This window comes from Orcinus orca, chromosome 3 (assembly GCF_937001465.1).
Source record: "Orcinus orca chromosome 3, mOrcOrc1.1, whole genome shotgun sequence".
Lineage (NCBI taxonomy): Eukaryota > Metazoa > Chordata > Mammalia > Artiodactyla > Delphinidae > Orcinus > Orcinus orca.
Window position 1 is genome coordinate 142,779,944 of NC_064561.1, and position 18,134 is coordinate 142,798,077.

Genomic DNA, 18,134 nt, shown 5'->3' on the forward strand with positions numbered 1-18,134 from the left:
ACAGCCATTTAAGTTTGTTGTAAAAATTAAAGCAGTGTATTTGTAAAATAAAGATTAATTCTGTACTTCCAAAGATAACAGTCTACATTTTAATTTTGGTATACTTAAGGTGGTAAAAATAACACCAGGTCTCTTGAAAAGATTCTATGTATCGATAGCAAAAGGAATCATACTCTTCCAAGTAATAAGTGAAATGGAAATAAATTTCATTCAAGATGTATTCTGCAATTTAAAAGCACAGAGGATAGCCCCTATCACCTCTACCCATCTCCTCTTACACTACGTGCTCTTTGGTCACACAGCTCAGCCCTGCAAACTACTAAAGGTGTTGCAACTACCCCACAATTATCACTTTCATCACTTAAATTCCTACTTCTTCCACTAAATATACTTTTGATATTTAGTCTATTTGTTGGTTCCAAAATATTAGCAAAACAGGTCTCACCCCTTTAAAAAGAGAGCTAAGGGAAAGGCAAGGATAATTCAATTGCAAGAAGATTCAAGTATGTGGTAGCAACACAGGGGGTAGGAGGTTATGTTAACAATCCTTTTAAAACATAAATCAGTTAGAACCACACTGAAAACAACAGCAACAACAGTTGGGGCTTGCCTCTCCCGTTGCGGAGCACGGGCTCCAGACGCGCAGGCTCAGCGGCCATGGCTCACGGGCCCAGCCGCTCCGTGGCATGTGGGATCCTCCCGGACCGGGGCACGAACCCGCGTCCCCTGCATCGGCAGGCGGACTCTCAACCACTGCGTCACCAGGGAAGCCCCCAATTTTTTCTTTTTAAGATTTTTTTTTTTATGTGAACCATTTTTAAGGTCTTTATTGAATTTGTTACAATACTGCTTCTGTTTTATGTTTTGGAGTTTTTGAACCTGAGGCATGTGGGATCTTAGCATATGGGATCTTAGCTCCCTGACCAGGGAGTGAACCCGCACCTCCTACCCTGGAAGGTGAAGTCTTAACCACTGGACTACCAGGGAAGTCCTGGTGGCAATGTTTAAGCTCACAGTGTGGGTAGCAGTCTTGTTCAAAGTCATATTGAATAATCTGAGCCCAGCTAAAAGTCCTAAGGGCTTTAAATAAATGGGAAAATACTTGGAGAATTCTCCCTCTATCCCCTGCTGTATCTGGGATATTTTCTATGGAATTACAAAAGAATAATAGAAAGTGAAGTTTAAAAAGTAACTTACTTTACCAAAGGGTAAGGGTGGGGGAGGGATAAATTGGGAGTATGGGATTAACAAAGGCACACTACCATATATAAATTAGATAAACAGGGTTTTACTGTACAGCATAGAGAACTAGATTTAATATTTTATAATAAACTATAATGGAAAAGAATTTTAAAAAAGGAACATAGATATATACATATATATGTGTATAACCAAATCACTTTGCCGTACACCTGAAACCAACACAATACTGTAAATCAACTATACTTCAATGTTTTAAAAAGTAATATTTTTAAAAAATCTGACTCATGGGCTTCCCTGGTGGCGCAGTGGTTGAGAGTCTGCCTGCTGATGCAGGGGACATGGGTTTGTGCCCCGGTCTGGGAAGATCCCACATGCCGCGGAGCAGCTGGGCCCGTGAGCCATGGCCGCTGAGCCTGCACGTCCGGAGCCTGTGCTCCTCCGCAACGGGAGAGGCCACAACAGGGAGAGCCCCGTGTACCACAAAAAAAATAAAAAATAAAAAATAAAAAATCTGACATCTTTTTTTATATATAAATTTACCTACCTATCTATCTACCTATCTACCTATCTATCTATCTATCTATCTATCTAAGGCTGTGTTGGGTCTTTGTTGCTGTGCACGGGCTTTCTCCAGTTGCGGCGAGCGGGGGCTACTGTTTGTTGCGGTGCACGGGCTTTTCATTGTGGTGGCTTCTCTTGTTGCGAAGCATGGGCTCAAGGCACGCGGGCTTCAGTAGTTGTGGCTCATGGGCTCTAGAGTGCAGGCTCAGTAGTTGTGGCGCACGGGTTTAGTTGCTCCATGGCATGTGGGATCTTCCCTGACCAGGTATCGAACCTGTGTCCCCTGCATGGGCAGGCAGATTGTTATCCACTGTGCCACCAGGGAAGCCCAAAGGTAAGTCTTAATATCAGCCAGCTCAAGAATTTTTTTTTTTTTTTGCTGTACACGGGCCTCTCACTGTTGTGGCCTCTCCTGTTGCGGAGCACAGGCTCCGGACGCGCAGGCTCAGTGGCCATGGCTCACAGGCCTAGCCGCTCCGTGGCATGTGGGATCTTCCCAGACCGGGACACGAACCCGAGTCCCCTGCATCGGCAGGCGGACTCTCAAACACTGAGCCACTGAAGCCCAAGAATTTTTTTCATTGTTGTCTTTTTTTCAGCCAGAGAAGTTACTACATCTATTCTTGTCATATTAAAAAGGGATGACCCACACTTTAATAAAAACAGCATGGGTTAGTTAGGAACTGGAGTCCAAGTCAAACCTGCCATCAATCAAATGTGTAACCTTATATACAGACTTAACTTCTCTTATGCCTTATTTTTTTACACCTGTAAAATGATGCCAAAGCTTCTTCCAGCTCTATATTTTGTAATGAAGAAGCTCTCAATTATTAATTAAGACCAAAGAAATTAAGAGGAAATAATTATGATGTCATCCAGGTAAGGGTAAAAAAAATGAGAATTTAACTTACTTGGATGTTCCAAGCCTTTTCATTTTTTTAAGGTATATTATTACACTTCATTTACTTTCAGGTGCATAAAATTGAGTGGTAGTATCCTATCCACGATAGAAAGATATCTCAAATTTGCCTTTATTGTTAAATAAATCATAGTACATTCATAAAATGAAAATATTATGCAGTTATTAAAAACCATACTTTCAAAGAATAATTGAAATTAAATTTTAAAAAGCCAGAATCAGTGAGTTAATGTAAAGCATTTAACACAAGGTTAGCCATATGATAAATGTTTAACAAATGATATCAACTATAATAACATTGTTGTTATTAGCAAAACATTGTTAATCCCGACTTTGAAAAAAATATGAAAAATATGTATGAAAAATAAAAATGATTGAAGAACCATGAAGTGTTAGCAGTGGTTGTGTGGCTGTCTGTGTGAGATTACAAATGGTCTTAAATTTCCTTTGTATCTTTTGCAAAATTTGGGTTTTTTTTTTCTTTACAACTATGCATTGTTTTTATAAGATTTACCCAAACCAGAATTTTAAATCTTTGCTTCTGTTTTAGATTTTAATCAGTTCTATATGATAATCAGCCACGATCTTCTAGAATAAGGATCAACACACAATTCTACTTGAACACAGTTACAATAGAACACTTACTTCTTTGACTTTAGAAAGCATTATATTAATTTTGAATATCATTATTCATGAATATGAATTATCATGTGATATGTCTATAACAATAAATTATATTAAATTTGAATTAACCATAGAATTATGTCCTGATAGTGTTTTCTTTTATTTTAAAATGTTCTAGTTGGTTACAATGATTTGGCTTACCAGAAAAAAACCAATGGCTAAAGCAGTCAATGACACCGTAATTTTGCTATTTGGTCTACCCTAGCTAAATGAGGCTGCTATGGTAATTTTATACTTACTCTCTACTACTCCTGGAATTGCTCTATAATGCTGAAACTGGTAGAAGGATTTTTCCAACATGTACTCAGGATTTATTTCTTCTACTCGTAGTAAGTTCAAGACCATGTTGTAGGTCAAATGGAAAGCACTATTTAGTGGATCAGCTGAGCCCTGAGAGAAAAAAACATGTCAATGTTATAGATTTTAAAAATAAATTCATAACAGTATTTTTAACCTCCTGAACTGCTTAACAGTTTAGTCTTCGCTAAGGAATACTACAGAAATGTATTAAGTTCTTTCCTTTAAATGACCAATACAAAGTGATAAAACAGTTGATCTTTGGGAAAGTGAAGGAGGGAAAAAAAACACCAACTAGGACAGTAGCAGTTAAAATACTGTTGGCCAAGTATGTTTAGCTCTCTGCCTTCTAGGTACTTGACAGGATTACACATTTTGCCCTCAGTGGGGAGGGCAAATAAGTTTCAGTGACGTTATCACTCCCTGGTCAAATATTTAACTGCTGGTGTGAAAAGCTACATTTTCCCTGCTGGCACAGTGACTGCTAATGTTCAAGATGGTGGTTTCTCTATCAGCTTGAATCCCTAAACAATAATAAGCATAGTCTCTTTTGTAAACGTGCAATGAACAAGTAAAGAGAAACAAACCTTTAAGTTACTGGATTTAGGTTTGTTACTGCAGTATAACCTGGCCTATGCTAATAGAGCACACTAAATTTATTTCAAAATGACATTCAGAAAAAATTAGTTATTTTGAAACTCTCAGCTTCCTGAAATGACATAAAACTGCCTAAATGTTTCCCCAAAATTTACAGACCAGTCTTTGTCAACACTTTGGTAATTCCTCTTTCTCCTCCTAATTGTGGCTGTTACCAAAGAAGGGCTAGTTACAATAGTGTGACCTTAATTTGCAACAAGGTTTATGTCCAAAATACTTCCTTGAGATCTAAAATTTTCTTACAGTGTTTCTTCAGGAATACTTTCTCTTTTCTTTTCTTTTCTTCTCTCTCCCTCCCTCCTTCCTTCCTTTTTTTTTTTTAAATATATATTTTTTGGCTGCGTTGGGTCTTCCTTGCTGCTTGCGGGCTTTCTCTAGTTGCGGGGATCGGGGGCTACTCTTCCTTGTGGTGAGCAGGCTTCTCATTGCGGTGACTTCTCTTGTTGAGGAGCATGGGTTGCAGGTGCACGGGCTTCAGCAGTTGTGGCTCGCGGGCTCTAGAGCGCAGGCTCAGTAGTTGTGGCGCACGGGCTTAGTTGCGCCAAAGCATGTGGGATCTTCCCGGAACAGGGTTCAAACCTGTGTACCCTGCACTGGCAGGCGGATTCTTAACCACTGCACCACCAGGGAAGCCCAGGAATACTTTTTTCTAAATGCAAATACTTCCTAAGATTGAAAATTGTTATGTAGTGCCCAAATGAGAATGACCAAATTCTTGGGAGATACATGCTGAAATATTTAGAAGTGTCACAAAACATGCAAATCTTTAAATGGCATAGCAAACTACACAAACACTGTTAGGGTATTCAGAGGCTTTTAAATTGAGGTTCATAAGCCAGCCTTATCGCATTCAGAATTATAAATGTATGAATATATGATTTTATGAGGAGAAGGAGCAGAACTTTCAACAGTCTCAAATGGTGGTATTCCTTAACTCCTGAAAAATCAAGAGCCATTTACCCTAGGGGGTTAGTTAGTAAGTCCCTAAAACCTTATTTTTTATCCACTTTCCTTGAAAATAGGGCCAAAGGGATATGTGGAGTTAGTATGAAAATCACATTCTTGGGGAAGAGAGGAATGAAAGACAACTTCAGCTACTTCATAATTTTGCAAACAGACCAACTTTTTACTATTATTTTTCTTTTCTACTATTACCTCCTTTAAGAAATGTGGGGCTTCAATATTGCAAATGTTTATTTCCAACCTCAAGCTCTGCTTCTATATTCAAACTGCTGTAGAATACACCTATCTGAATTCTCCATCACCTTAAACTCAACATAGCATTTTAACATTGTATCCAAGTGACCCCAGGACAACCCCAACTTATACCTGATATATTGATATAATTATTAATAGTCTCTTCTTTCAGTATTACAGTATCCCAATTTGATGCTAAAAAATATGGCTATACAGCTGTTCCCCAGTGTCTTCGGGTTCCCTATCTGAGGATTCAATGAACTGTGGCTCGCAAAATCCTTGGGAAAAAAAATTGCAGGAAGTTCCAAAAAGCAAAACTTGAATGTGTCATGCAGCACAGGCAACTATATACACTGTATTTATGGCTATTTAAATAGCGTTTACATTGTATTCCATACTATAAGTAATCTAGAGATGATTTGAAGTATACGAAAGATGTGCATAGGTTATAAGCAAGTACTCTGCTGTTTATGTAAGAGACATGAGCATCCTCTCATTTTGGTGTTTTAGTATACATGGGGGTTTTGGAACCAATCCCCTGAGAATACCAAGGGAGGACTGTAACTACACAGAATACTACTTACTCTTAAAGAAGAAAATTCTGCAATATGTAACATGGATGAACTTTGAGGATATTATGCTAAATGAAACAAGCCAGTCACAGAAAGACAAATCCTGCATAATTCCTCTTATATGAGGTATCTAAAATAGTCAAATTCATGGATTTAAAGAGTAGAATGGTAGTTGTCAGAGACTGAGAGGAGGAGTAATTGGAAAGTTACTAATTAAAGGGTATCAAGTTTCAGTCAAGTGCGATAAATAGAGATTTGCTATACAACAGTCAACAATATATTTTACACATAATAATTTATTAAGAGGGCAGATCTCATCTTAAATGTTCTTTGCACAATAAAATTTAAAAACCCTTTTATTAAATGAAATGAAAGACAATAGAAATTTACACTTACAGGGTAACAAATCTAGAGATGTCAAGTAAATGGAATGAAAAAATCTGTACTAAAGGAACCAGATGCTGCCATTAAAATATTACCTCCTGACTCGATTATTTCCATACACAGAGTACGAGGTAAGAAAAATAGTGTTTATTATATGCGACAAAATTTAAAGACTAACACAAATTTTCAGTCTTGACCATTTCCCTAAAAGAAAGAACTAAAGTTATATGGACACTTAAAGATGGGTTTCCAAGTGTTAATCTTTAAAACTGAAAATAAGACACCATATGATCACTATGAATATGTACAGATAAGCTTTGTCTTTACTCATATAAAAACATTTAAAAGAAAAAAAAGAAAAAAGAACTTTACCTATTTTTGCTTCAGCTTACAGGCTTCCTACAACCATATCTCAAATTCTCCATGCAGTTCCTAAGTCTTAGAAGTTGAACACAGTATATTTCAGAGATATTGACCTATGTATGTCTTAACATGTTTTGAAGATTTTAAGTAGCTAATCAGCTGGCAGTTAATTTTATATTTTAATTCATGTTAAGCTTCCTATCTTATTGATAGTGTTCTCTATGGATATGCTTAATAATTCCTTACTATCAATACATGGAGAAGGAGAAGGAAAGCAATCAGGTAGGTCAAACTTCTTTGAGAAGCTCTTCAAAATAAAACAAAAATCTTAGACAATCCAAAACACAAATATTAAGCAAGCAAAATGAACAGGTTAATTTGAAATAAAGCTTATAAATTTATTATTGGGATATTATAATCTCTCAACAGGATGAATTAGAATGGTAGATTGTAGAATTAATTCATGAAACTATCTGGGCTTACAAAGGTATAGGAAGATAACTGTGCACAATACTGATAATATCTGCCCTACTTCCTGCGCTGATAAGTGAGAAGCGATTTGTGCAGTGGAGTGGGCAGATATAGAGGTATCTCAAATTTGGAGGGCAAAGTAAACATTTCTGCCCTCTGCAGATCTCCATCCCCTCCACTGAACGACTTGCTCTTTTCCTATTAGAACAGAAAGTAGGGTACAAAGTATCAGCAATTTGAGCAGTTACCCTCTTCCACCTTCCTAAGCCCAGACAGTTTAGTAAACTAACTCATCTACTCAGAGAGGTATTTGAACTGACACATTTAATTTCAATGTGGTCCTGAAGTATGTTTCTCAAATTCCTGGTGAAGGCACAGAAGCTTAACTTGTTACCTTAAGTAGTTGTTTTCCAATTGTTGGGCTCATCTTTTCATCTACCATAAGAATTACAATTCCTCTGTCATCCATTCCCCTCCTTCCAGCACGACCAGACATCTGAATGTATTCACCAGAGGAAATCTGAATGAACATAATTAAAAATGCAAAGTTTAGGAGAAAACCTGGTGAAAAACATATTCTTAAAATTATTCTTATCATAAAGTTCACAAGCACAAGCTACACATTCCAAGACAGCAAACAAGATTAAAAACATGAACTTTTAGGAAAGTTTAAGTAAAAAGACAAAAATGCAAAACACTTAAGAATAATGTTGCAAAACTAAATTTTAGCTCCAAAATGATCAAATAGCTATAGAGAAATACTGGCTAATTCACCGGCATAAAAAATATCTTTGAACTAGATATTCTGGAAAACAGGAAAGTTTAAGAAAGCAAACAATGACCCAAACTCTATTAAATACCAATTCTGTCTTGATCATAACAAATTTTCTTAATTTCCAAATGAGATTAATATAAAAATCAACACATACAAAAAGCACAATTTCTATTTTCTCACTGTATGTCCTTGGCATTCAGAAGAGTCCATTCATCACTAAGAACCACCTAAGGGAGAAAGGTTAGTAAGTCTCCCATGCATAGTCTTTCAGGGTAAAATTGAACCACCTGAACACTGGGCAAAGTTTTATCTGTAAGTACATGTGTACTTTTCTCCTGTTGGAAGGGTCCAGCATGTTCGGACTCTCAAAAAATGTTTGACTCAAGAAGAGTTGCAAACCACTGTGCTACTAGAAGGCATATTACTGATAGCATCAAAAACAGACCTAACGACCTGGGACCAACCTTAAAGATCAAAAAAGAACATTTCAAAAAGGCAGTCCAATAAAATCTCAACAGCACTCAAGGGCATTGTTACATTTTGACACATTATGATTTTTAGATTTCATAATTAGGATCCTGAATCATCAAGAAATGGTTGTTTTCTTAAATTCAATTACCCACTTTACTACATACCCTTCCCTGGGGTCCACTGGATGCCAAGGAGCAGGTAAAGTCACGAAAAACTTATTTATTTATTTTCTTGTAGCATCAGTTTTATTCAAAGAATTAAGTAATTTTAAACTGATGATGAAGAATTTTAAAATTTACATTAACTTAAAATATAAAACATATGGAAGACTTTATCCACTTTGCAATTAAAAATTATATTCTACATGAAATAGTCTTCTTTTGACTTAAAAAAGTCACAAGTTACAGAAAGTTTCTGAGGCCTTCTCAAAACTTTGAGGCCTTCTCAAAACATAGAGGTCTTCTCTATAACGCCTCCATGACCACTTATATACAAGTAACTTCTTTTCTTGTGTTCTATCCTTCCTATACATATTTCTCAGAGCCCATAAAATAAACTTCCACCTGCACTAAGTCTCTTCACAGTAGGGATTAGTTTGGTTTTGTTTTAAATTTAGCATCCTCAGTATCTACCATAGCTCTAGGCCCATAGTTTAAGTTTGGTAAGAAGCAATTACTTCCTTCTGGATTAAGGATTTATTTTTACTCCAATTCACCATTTCACTCATGATCCCAACTTTTGCCTTAGGAAAGACATATGTGCAAACCTGTTAAAAAAAAAAATCTCTATTTTAAACCTAAAGAGTAAAACAGTGAGCTACAACTGTAGCCACTATAGTAGAGGTGCTTTAAATAACTTAAAATTTGAAGAAATAAAAATTCTAGACATATTTTAAATGCATTAAAGCATTCATGACTCATTTGCACACTTATCCCTCATCACTAAACTCTTTCACCTACTTTTTGGTTTTTGTTTTTGGCTAAAGGACAGAAATATAAAGGATCTGAAATTTAACTTTGATGAACTACTCATATTAGCTCAGGTACAAATTTTAAAGTACTTAGAACTGAAAATCTCAAAGACTACATGAGCCAAAATCATCTTAGGTAAAACTGAAGTTAAAAGTTATTTCAATATATGAATTATTTTACTTACCCATCGGAAATCCTTCCCATCAAATTTTCGGGCGTTTGTAAATAAAACAGTTCTAGCTGGCATGTTAATCCCCATAGCAAAAGTCTCAGTGGCAAATAAGGCCTAAATGAATAAGTATACAATTAAACACATATTTTAAACTGAAAAACTAGTTTCGTTAATAAATTACTCAAGTATAAATAAATCATTAATTTAAAAAATTAGTTAATGAAATTTTACAAAAATAAGACACGCTATCCGAGGTGTATTTCAGTATTTTATATACAAAATTATTAAATTTACATATAATTATGTATATTAAATTTATATTATAATATTTAATGTCCCTTGGATCCCAGAAATTTTTTAATTCAGGGAAAATAGTCTTTCTTTCTGTAACTCCAGTGGTGGTAACTTGGAGAGACTACTACTGGTCTAATGGACAAAGCATTATTAGGCTGGAGAATATTTTTCTAAACACAGTCTCATTTCCTGGTTTCTTCATTGATGATGCAGTGGTTTTAGAGACACCTTTAAAATCTGAGGGGAGATCAAAATCAGTGGCACTTTATGTTCACATCTAAGACTTTACCAAAGAGCACACAAAGGTATGTGTACAAGTTAAGTCACTGAAGTACTGTTAAATAATCTAAATTTTCATCAATAGGCAACAATATAAAACACTTTATTTCATCAACTTAACAGAATGCTATTCATCTGTTAAAAAGAATGAATAGGGCTTCCCTGGTGGCGCAGTGGTTGAGAGTCCACCTGCCAATGCAGGGGACGCGGGTTCATGCCCCGGTCTGGGAAGATCCCACATGCTGCGGAGCGGCTGGGCCCGTGAGCCATGGCCGCTGAGCCTGCGCGTCCGGAGCCTGTGCTCCGCAACGGGAGAGGCCACAACAGTGAGAGGCCCACGTACCGCCAAAAAAAAAAAAAAAAAAAAAAAAAAAAAAAGAATGAATAGCAATGCATATGAAGAAATTGAATAACGTGGGTAATATAATCACTTTTGTTTACAAATTAAATCAAATGTTATTTGTATGTATCCTAGTGGATATTTCTAGGAAGTAAAGGGCAATGGTGGTCTTTAATTTTTCACTTTATGTACAGTTATTCTATTTGAATTCTACAATCCACAAGTATCACTTAAAAGATTCTTTAAAATGGGTCTCAACAAAACATGCAATCTATATGAGGACATCAACAGGGCCTTACCAGGACCCAGGTACAAATAGTGACCAATTCTTTATCTAAAATACCTCAAGTATGGTCTTTAGGGTGAGTAAATTTCTTTTAAATATCCTAGTTAGTGCTGAAGTTCTCATGACAAATCTCTAATCTGATTTTTAAACATAAAATAATTTATGAATCATATAAAGGCTTACAACTATATTTTGGAGTTGTTTCCCATTTTCAACATCCCATTACTGGGTACAGACATCAACATAATATTAAAAATTAAATTAGACTCTCTTTGGTTTAAATGAGAACATCCTAAAAACTCTTTCATAAGTCTAAACAGCAATTCTCCTTGTCTTTCCTAAACTAGTCCTTTTAATCTGTATACAGAATGGAGTCCACTTACAGTATCAACTTCAGGTCTGAAAATTAAACAGCACCTTCTGGAAAATTCTACACTGTATTCAGTAATGATACCATTTCTTACTTTAAGACTAGGAAAAGAAACAAATGACTTTTACCTATAGTCCAAAATTTATGAAGTATAACACTGTATACAAAAATAAGTTCATTACCTAAGCCGTTCCGTTCGACTTACTTACATAACAATTAAAAAAAAGTTGCCTACAAACAGTGTTCTTGATAACTTTCAAACTGCTCACATAACACAATTTTAGGGCATAATAAATAAAATAAAAATCATACCTTTATCAATCCTTCAGAAAAGAGAATTTCTATAGTTTCTTTCAAAATAGGAAGTAAACCACCATGGTGAATACCAATGCCCCTCTTCAAGAGAGGAAGTACATGTTCAACCTACGATTGGATTCAATTTTATTTTTAAAAAGATGTGAGGAAAAGAACTTTTAAAATGTGAAACTAACAAAATTAAGAAAAATCAGTAATCAAGAAAGAATGCTGTTTAAAGAAATTTTATATAACTTTTCCAGAAAAACTAGAAAGCAAACCCATATTCCCACAATTAAACTTAAAACACAATAAAATTCTGTCCTAGCTTTAATATGAAAGGCATGTTTAAATAAACTTGATAAATGTTTTGCTTCCTCATTCAAATTTTCCAGCATTACTTCATCTCCTCTAAAAAAATTAAAGGTTATGACAGCAAAGTTTGCATCTGCATGAAATAAACTTAAAAAATACCAGCCAGGAGTTCCCTGGTGGCACAGTAGTTAAGAATCCGGCTGCCAATGCAGGGGACACGGGTTCGAGCCCTGGTGCAGGAAGATCCCACATGCCGCGGAGCAACTGGGCCCGTGAGCCACAATTACTGAGCCCGTGCTCTAAAGCCCGTGAGCCACAACTACTGAGCCCGCGTGCTTAGAGCCCATGCTCCACAACGAGAGAGGCCACTGCAGTGAGAAGCCCGTGCACCACAATGAAGAGTAGCCCCCGATCGGCACAACTAGAGAAGGCCTGTGCACAGCAACGAAGACCCAATGCAGCCAAAATAAATAAATTAAAAAAAAAAAATACTAGCCAACTCAAACCAAAAGAAAATAAATAACTATAAAGCATATTTAATATAAATATGTACTTTATCTAAAAACAAATGAATTACTGAAGAGTTCATTAACACTATTAAATACCATTAAATTTTACTATTAGAAGTGTGCTAGGATAACAAGTATGTATAAAGACATGGCTCAGCCCTTAGATACTAATAATTCAGCTGGAAAGAAAAATTACAATAAGATTTCATAAATTAAATACCATTTTAAATACCAAGAAACATGCAATTGCAGTCTTATCATAAATCCCACACAAATCAAAGCAAACATCTGTAAGCAGAGTATGACCTTCCAATTTTTCTTTTCACAAAATAAAACTATCATATAGTATTAGGTTGGGCTAAAGCATTAGTTCTCAGTTTCGGATGCACATTAGAACAACCAGGGGAGTTTCTGAAATATTCTAACGATCAGGACACACACCAGACAATTAAATCAGAATCTCTGGAGTGGCAACAAGACATCAGTATATTTTAGAACTCCTACGGCAATTCTAATAGTCAAAAGAAAAAACCACTTTAATTAATTAAAGCAAAGTAGAAATCAAATTTCTCATTAAACTTAGGTTTGCTCTATTGTTTTGTTTGGTAGCCTTATGAATTAAGAAATTCACTGACTTCAAATTAGCATTAAAAATTTTGTAGTATTAGGAACAGAAGCAATAATTTCCAGATCATGCTAGCTTTCAGAGAAAAGTTTCTTCAAGGCAGCAAATGTTTCCTTTTGTCACCTTCTTAGAAGTTCAAAATAAGAATCAAGGTATCATTTCAGTGCACAATGCAACATATTTACTGCAGTGTGCAAACAGTGAAATATATAATATAGTAACAAATCCAGGAAATACAAAGTGAATATACACTATCTGTTAATAGCCACAGTCTACTTAATGACATAAAACACACACCTGAGGGAGCTTTTTATCTTCATCTGACAAGCAGTCAATTGCGTTACTGAATACTTCTTCAACCATCTTCTTTTCTTCATCTAAGAGAGAAAACCCAAGGGTATATAAGTATCTAAATGAGTCAGTGATAACAAATTTCACACACTGCAAAGAATAAGAGTCTATAAAGAGTAAAAGTAAAGACTCATTATTTTAGATAGGCAGAAGGTAAAGTAGATCAAATTTTCTACATAATTATTTAATAAAATTCATTGCCTTTCAAAACAGATCTAGCAGTTAGTCCACGAGTAAAAAGTACTATCTTATAAAAGCAGTAACAGTAACTACGCTAGGTATCTACATGCAATATTTAAGTCAAAAAATTATAGGACACAGGGATTATTATTACTCACTATTAAGGAAAGGCATTGAGCAAATAATGGGCATTGGTATTAACGTTACGTCAGCAATTCCAAAGCCTATGCTCTTAACCATTACACTGCCTTCTTATAAAGTGACTATTTGTCAATAAATATTTGTTGACTTTATCAATATATAACCCTGCAACATCAAGCACATACAGCACTGGTAGTTATAAGAAAACATTTCTAAGTAGAGCAATTCACTCAGTCAAAAAATATATATATTATTGGCTTTAGGAGGGTATATGGGTTATCTGTCATTTGTTATTTTTTACCCATGGAAAAGTAAAAATTAGCTTTAAAATCATGGGATTAGTTCTGTGCCTTGATAAAGAAAACAAGACAACTGAAATTTGATTCTGCATGACTGAAGATATTATTTACTTCTCACTGCACAGGATCAGATATGTAAAAGGACGAAATGAATGACAACTGGGTTGGTATTTGGCATGCTGCAATTTTTGCCTAGGCTATGCTACTATCTAGCTGTGTGACTTTTATATGGTTACATTTACAGTTAATAAATGAGAATAATATATTCATTTGCTAGAAGTTATTTTACTTTATTCAAAAATTATACCACAGTTAGGTACAGGGGCAGGTCTTCCCAGTTTGGATTTCTAGAAGAATGAAACATAACAGAAGGTAGTCTGACCAAGAGACTAACCTTAAGTTATCAGACAGAAAACCACAATAACCAAAGAGCTATGGCAATGAAGTATAAGAAGGTATGAGTCTAATATTTCTTACTAGGGGTCTTTGGGTTTTATATAAAACAATGTATTATACTTACCTTCCAATAAAAGAAGACAGAAGAAAGGAAAAGAAATGATAAATTGAGGGCCTTAAAGCTTTTACAAATGTGATGTAACTACTGCTGTAACTGTAAGGTGAACTGCAAATTCTAACAATACACAAAAATGTCTTACCAGAAATATATTTACGCTAATTTTCACGTAACATTAAAACTATACTGAAATTATATAGTACCTGTGTTGAAATCTAATTTGGTCATTTGAAGTGCGTAGGCTTCACAATCTTTCTTACTAAAACTGAAAATAATTACAGGTTGAAAGTTTCTTTCCATAATCATCTTCACAATCTTGAACACATTTGATGGTCCTGCAAAAAAGGTACATAAACCATATCCAAAAATTAACTCAAAATGGATTAAAGACTTAAATGTAAAATCTAAAACTACAAAACTCTTAAAAAATATATAGGAGTGCACCTTCATGATGTTGGGTTAGGCAAGGCACTCTTAGATATGATACCAAAAGCATAAGCCACAAAGAAAAAAAAAAACCTGATAAACTGGATTTCACCAAAATTTAAAACTTTTGTACTTCAACAGACACCAACAATAAAGATAACTCTAACTCACAGAATGGAAAAAAATATTTACAAATCAGATATCTAATAAAGGTCTAGTATCTAGAGTATAAAAGAATCCTTACAACTCAACAACAAAAAGACTGTAATTTTTGAATGGGCCAAGGATTTGAATAGATATTTCTCCAAAGATAAACAAATGGCCAGTAAGTACAGGATCTTCATTAGCCAACAGAGAAATGTAAATAAAAACCACACTGAGATATGACTTCATACATACTAGGATGACCATAATCAAATAGACAGGCTACATTAAAGTACTGGCAAGGATGTGGAAGAAATGGATACCTCATATCCTCCTGATGACAATGTATAATGGGGCAGACACTTTGGAAAATAACTTGGCAGTTACTGAAAAGGTTAAACATAGAATTATCATATGACTCAGCAATTGCACTAGGTATATTCTCATGAGAAAAGAAAACACGTTCACACAAAAACTTGTAGTACACAAATGTTTACAGCAGCATTAGTCACAACAATCAAAAAGTTGAAAACAACCTAACTGTTCATCAACTGAAGAATGAATAAATAAAATGTGGTAAAATCATACAATGGAATGTTATTTGACTATAAAAAAGAATGAAGTACTGACATATGCTATAACATGGATGAATCTTGAAAACAAGCTAAGTTGCAAAACACCACATATATCATGATTCCATTTATATGAAATGTCTAGAAAAGGAAAATAGAAATAGAAAGTAGATTAGTGATTGCCTAAGGCTGAGGGGTGGTGGGGAAGAGGTTGGGAGTAAATGAAGAATGACTGCTAATGGGTATGGGGTTTCTTATTGCGTTAATGAAAATGTTCTAGAATTAGATAGTAGTTGCACAATTTTGTGAATATACTAAAATCCACTTAATTGTACCCTTCTTAAAAATGGTGACTTCTATGATATGTGAATTGTATCTCAATAAAAAAACTGTGGGGACAGCTGCATAATTCTGTGAATGGACTAATAACTGTTGAATTGTATACTTTAATGGGTGAATTGTATATGAACTATATCTCAGTAAATGTCATAGAGGAAAAAGAGATTAAAACTTTATTCACCCAATTTTATCATACACTATCTAGATCTTTATACAGCCTCCTGAGGGGAAAAAAGTTAAATAAAAAAACCCCAAAAAATGTAATCTGAAAATACAATTTACATGTAAAACTCTCTTAAAACAAAGTTCCAAATTACCTTTTGTTCCTCCTTTTCTCCCCTTCTGATCTCCTTTTGCCAAATCACCAGCATCTCGAAGTACCTGCATCGCAGTATTAAAATTATCTTCTCTGAAGTCACCCTGGAATCACAAAATTTTTCTGTGTAACTTAATATCTAATCATAATGCAAATATTTTTTCATACCTCAAAACAAAGCTTCCTCAAATAATAAATAATTTAATATAATAATATAACTGGGAAAAGCAAAACATAAGATATCTGAAACATGTCCAGAGTCCCTTATTCTCAAGGCATTTAAAAAATACTGGAAAAGGAAGGAAATCTAATTCATGCATTAAAAAATACGAGTCTTAAATATAATTTTTGAAATAAAAATACATACACAAAAAACCAACAATAACTCTGGACCACAAAACTACTTAAGAAAAAAAACGGATCTCTGCCATTCTTCTCTAGTTTAAAGAAAAATGGCTATAAACAGCAAAGTATGATATTATAGATATAAGAGTTATAATTACTCCCTTACATTTTCATCAACCACAAGGTGCAGACCATCTCCCCCTGCTGGAAAAATGTAGTGCTGTAATGGAGTAGGCCGATAATCTGTGTAAATTACATGACAAGGCTGTAAAAACAAAGAAAAGTAATTAACCATATATTTTATTTCTTCAAAATAATACCATGTATATGACTACCTAAAAGACCTTAAGGAGACAAATTTTTGAATTCAACATTTCAAAAAGAAAAAAGTTTTTTTAAAAAAACCCTTAAGTCAGGAAGAGAAAAATGGGGAAAAATGAGGTCTATCAAATTATACTACCATCTGTTCAATTTTACTAATTCCCTAATCAGGGATAAATATCAATACATGATTTGAGTTTCCATATGATCTTGGATCCATACCCTAGACCTGTGATGCCATAATTAAAGAAGACTTCAATTTCTCCGTAGCAGCAGTAATGGTGACACAGAATGCTCCCTGAGGTAAAATAGAACTTTTCTAGCCCAGAGACTTTTCAAAGCTTTACTAAAAGAGCAGGTTGATCTAACTCCTCCAGAAGATCCACTGTGTTTCTATCCTACAAAAGCAACATGATGTTACAAAAATGCCATTAGAGAGCTTATAAATGGATAAAAAATAAATTTTCAGCATTCTGGTATAAAGGAAAAATAAGGGCAGAAAAATAAAACCAAGAATAAATTTAGTACACATGAACAAAAGCTTGTTATAAGGTCCTTTAATGCTGCTAAAATTAGACTAGAAAAACAAAAAGAAAATACAGTCAGTAAAAAGTCTGCATTCACATGAAAACAATCAACTCACACTCTCAGAAAATGCCCAGCTTTTTCCCAGTACCGAGGTCTTAGAGAAAATTCTCTACTGTGTACTCATGGTTCATTGTATGAATAGATAGTTTCCAAACCTGGCAGGTCATCATGATCAATTTGGGAGCATTTAAAAGTTAAAGGTTTCAAAACCCAAGACCCTACTCCCAGAGATTTTGATGTATTGGATTTGAGATGGGACTCAGAAAATTCACACTTATAAAAAAATTAGTCGGTTGATTTTGATAAGCTTGCTCGATTTAAAAAGTAGTTTCACATTAAAATGTCTTTATTCTAGGCAGCATCAGGAACGAAGTACAGGATATAGTAAGGCCAACTTGTAACATTTTAAATATGGAAAACATCAAAAAAGGGAAAGAAAATACCTGTTTGTGTAAGTGGCAAATCCATTCAGCAAACTGCCGGGCATTTGGAATAGTAGCCGAAAGAAAGACATAGTGAACATTATCAGGAAGCAAAATAATAGTTTCTTCCCACACAACACCACGCTCTGAAAAATACAAATACACCT

General features: G+C 34.7%; 1 protein-coding gene across 3 annotated transcripts in view; it reads right to left on the reverse strand.

The window, feature by feature from the left end:
* Positions 1 to 18,134, reverse strand: part of MTREX (Mtr4 exosome RNA helicase) — a 136,986-nt gene that overhangs the window by 68,861 nt on the left and 49,991 nt on the right. For all 3 annotated transcript variants that reach the window (XM_004275144.3, XM_033437856.2, XM_033437855.2), the window contains exons 8-16: positions 17,989 to 18,113; positions 16,803 to 16,901; positions 16,293 to 16,395; positions 14,698 to 14,829; positions 13,307 to 13,386; positions 11,579 to 11,689; positions 9,710 to 9,811; positions 7,703 to 7,828; positions 3,607 to 3,757 (exon numbers count right to left, since the gene is read on the reverse strand). In XM_004275144.3, coding sequence (XP_004275192.1) covers positions 3,607 to 3,757; positions 7,703 to 7,828; positions 9,710 to 9,811; positions 11,579 to 11,689; positions 13,307 to 13,386; positions 14,698 to 14,829; positions 16,293 to 16,395; positions 16,803 to 16,901; positions 17,989 to 18,113 — 1,029 coding nt within the window. The remainder of the gene's footprint in view (positions 1 to 3,606; positions 3,758 to 7,702; positions 7,829 to 9,709; positions 9,812 to 11,578; positions 11,690 to 13,306; positions 13,387 to 14,697; positions 14,830 to 16,292; positions 16,396 to 16,802; positions 16,902 to 17,988; positions 18,114 to 18,134) is intronic.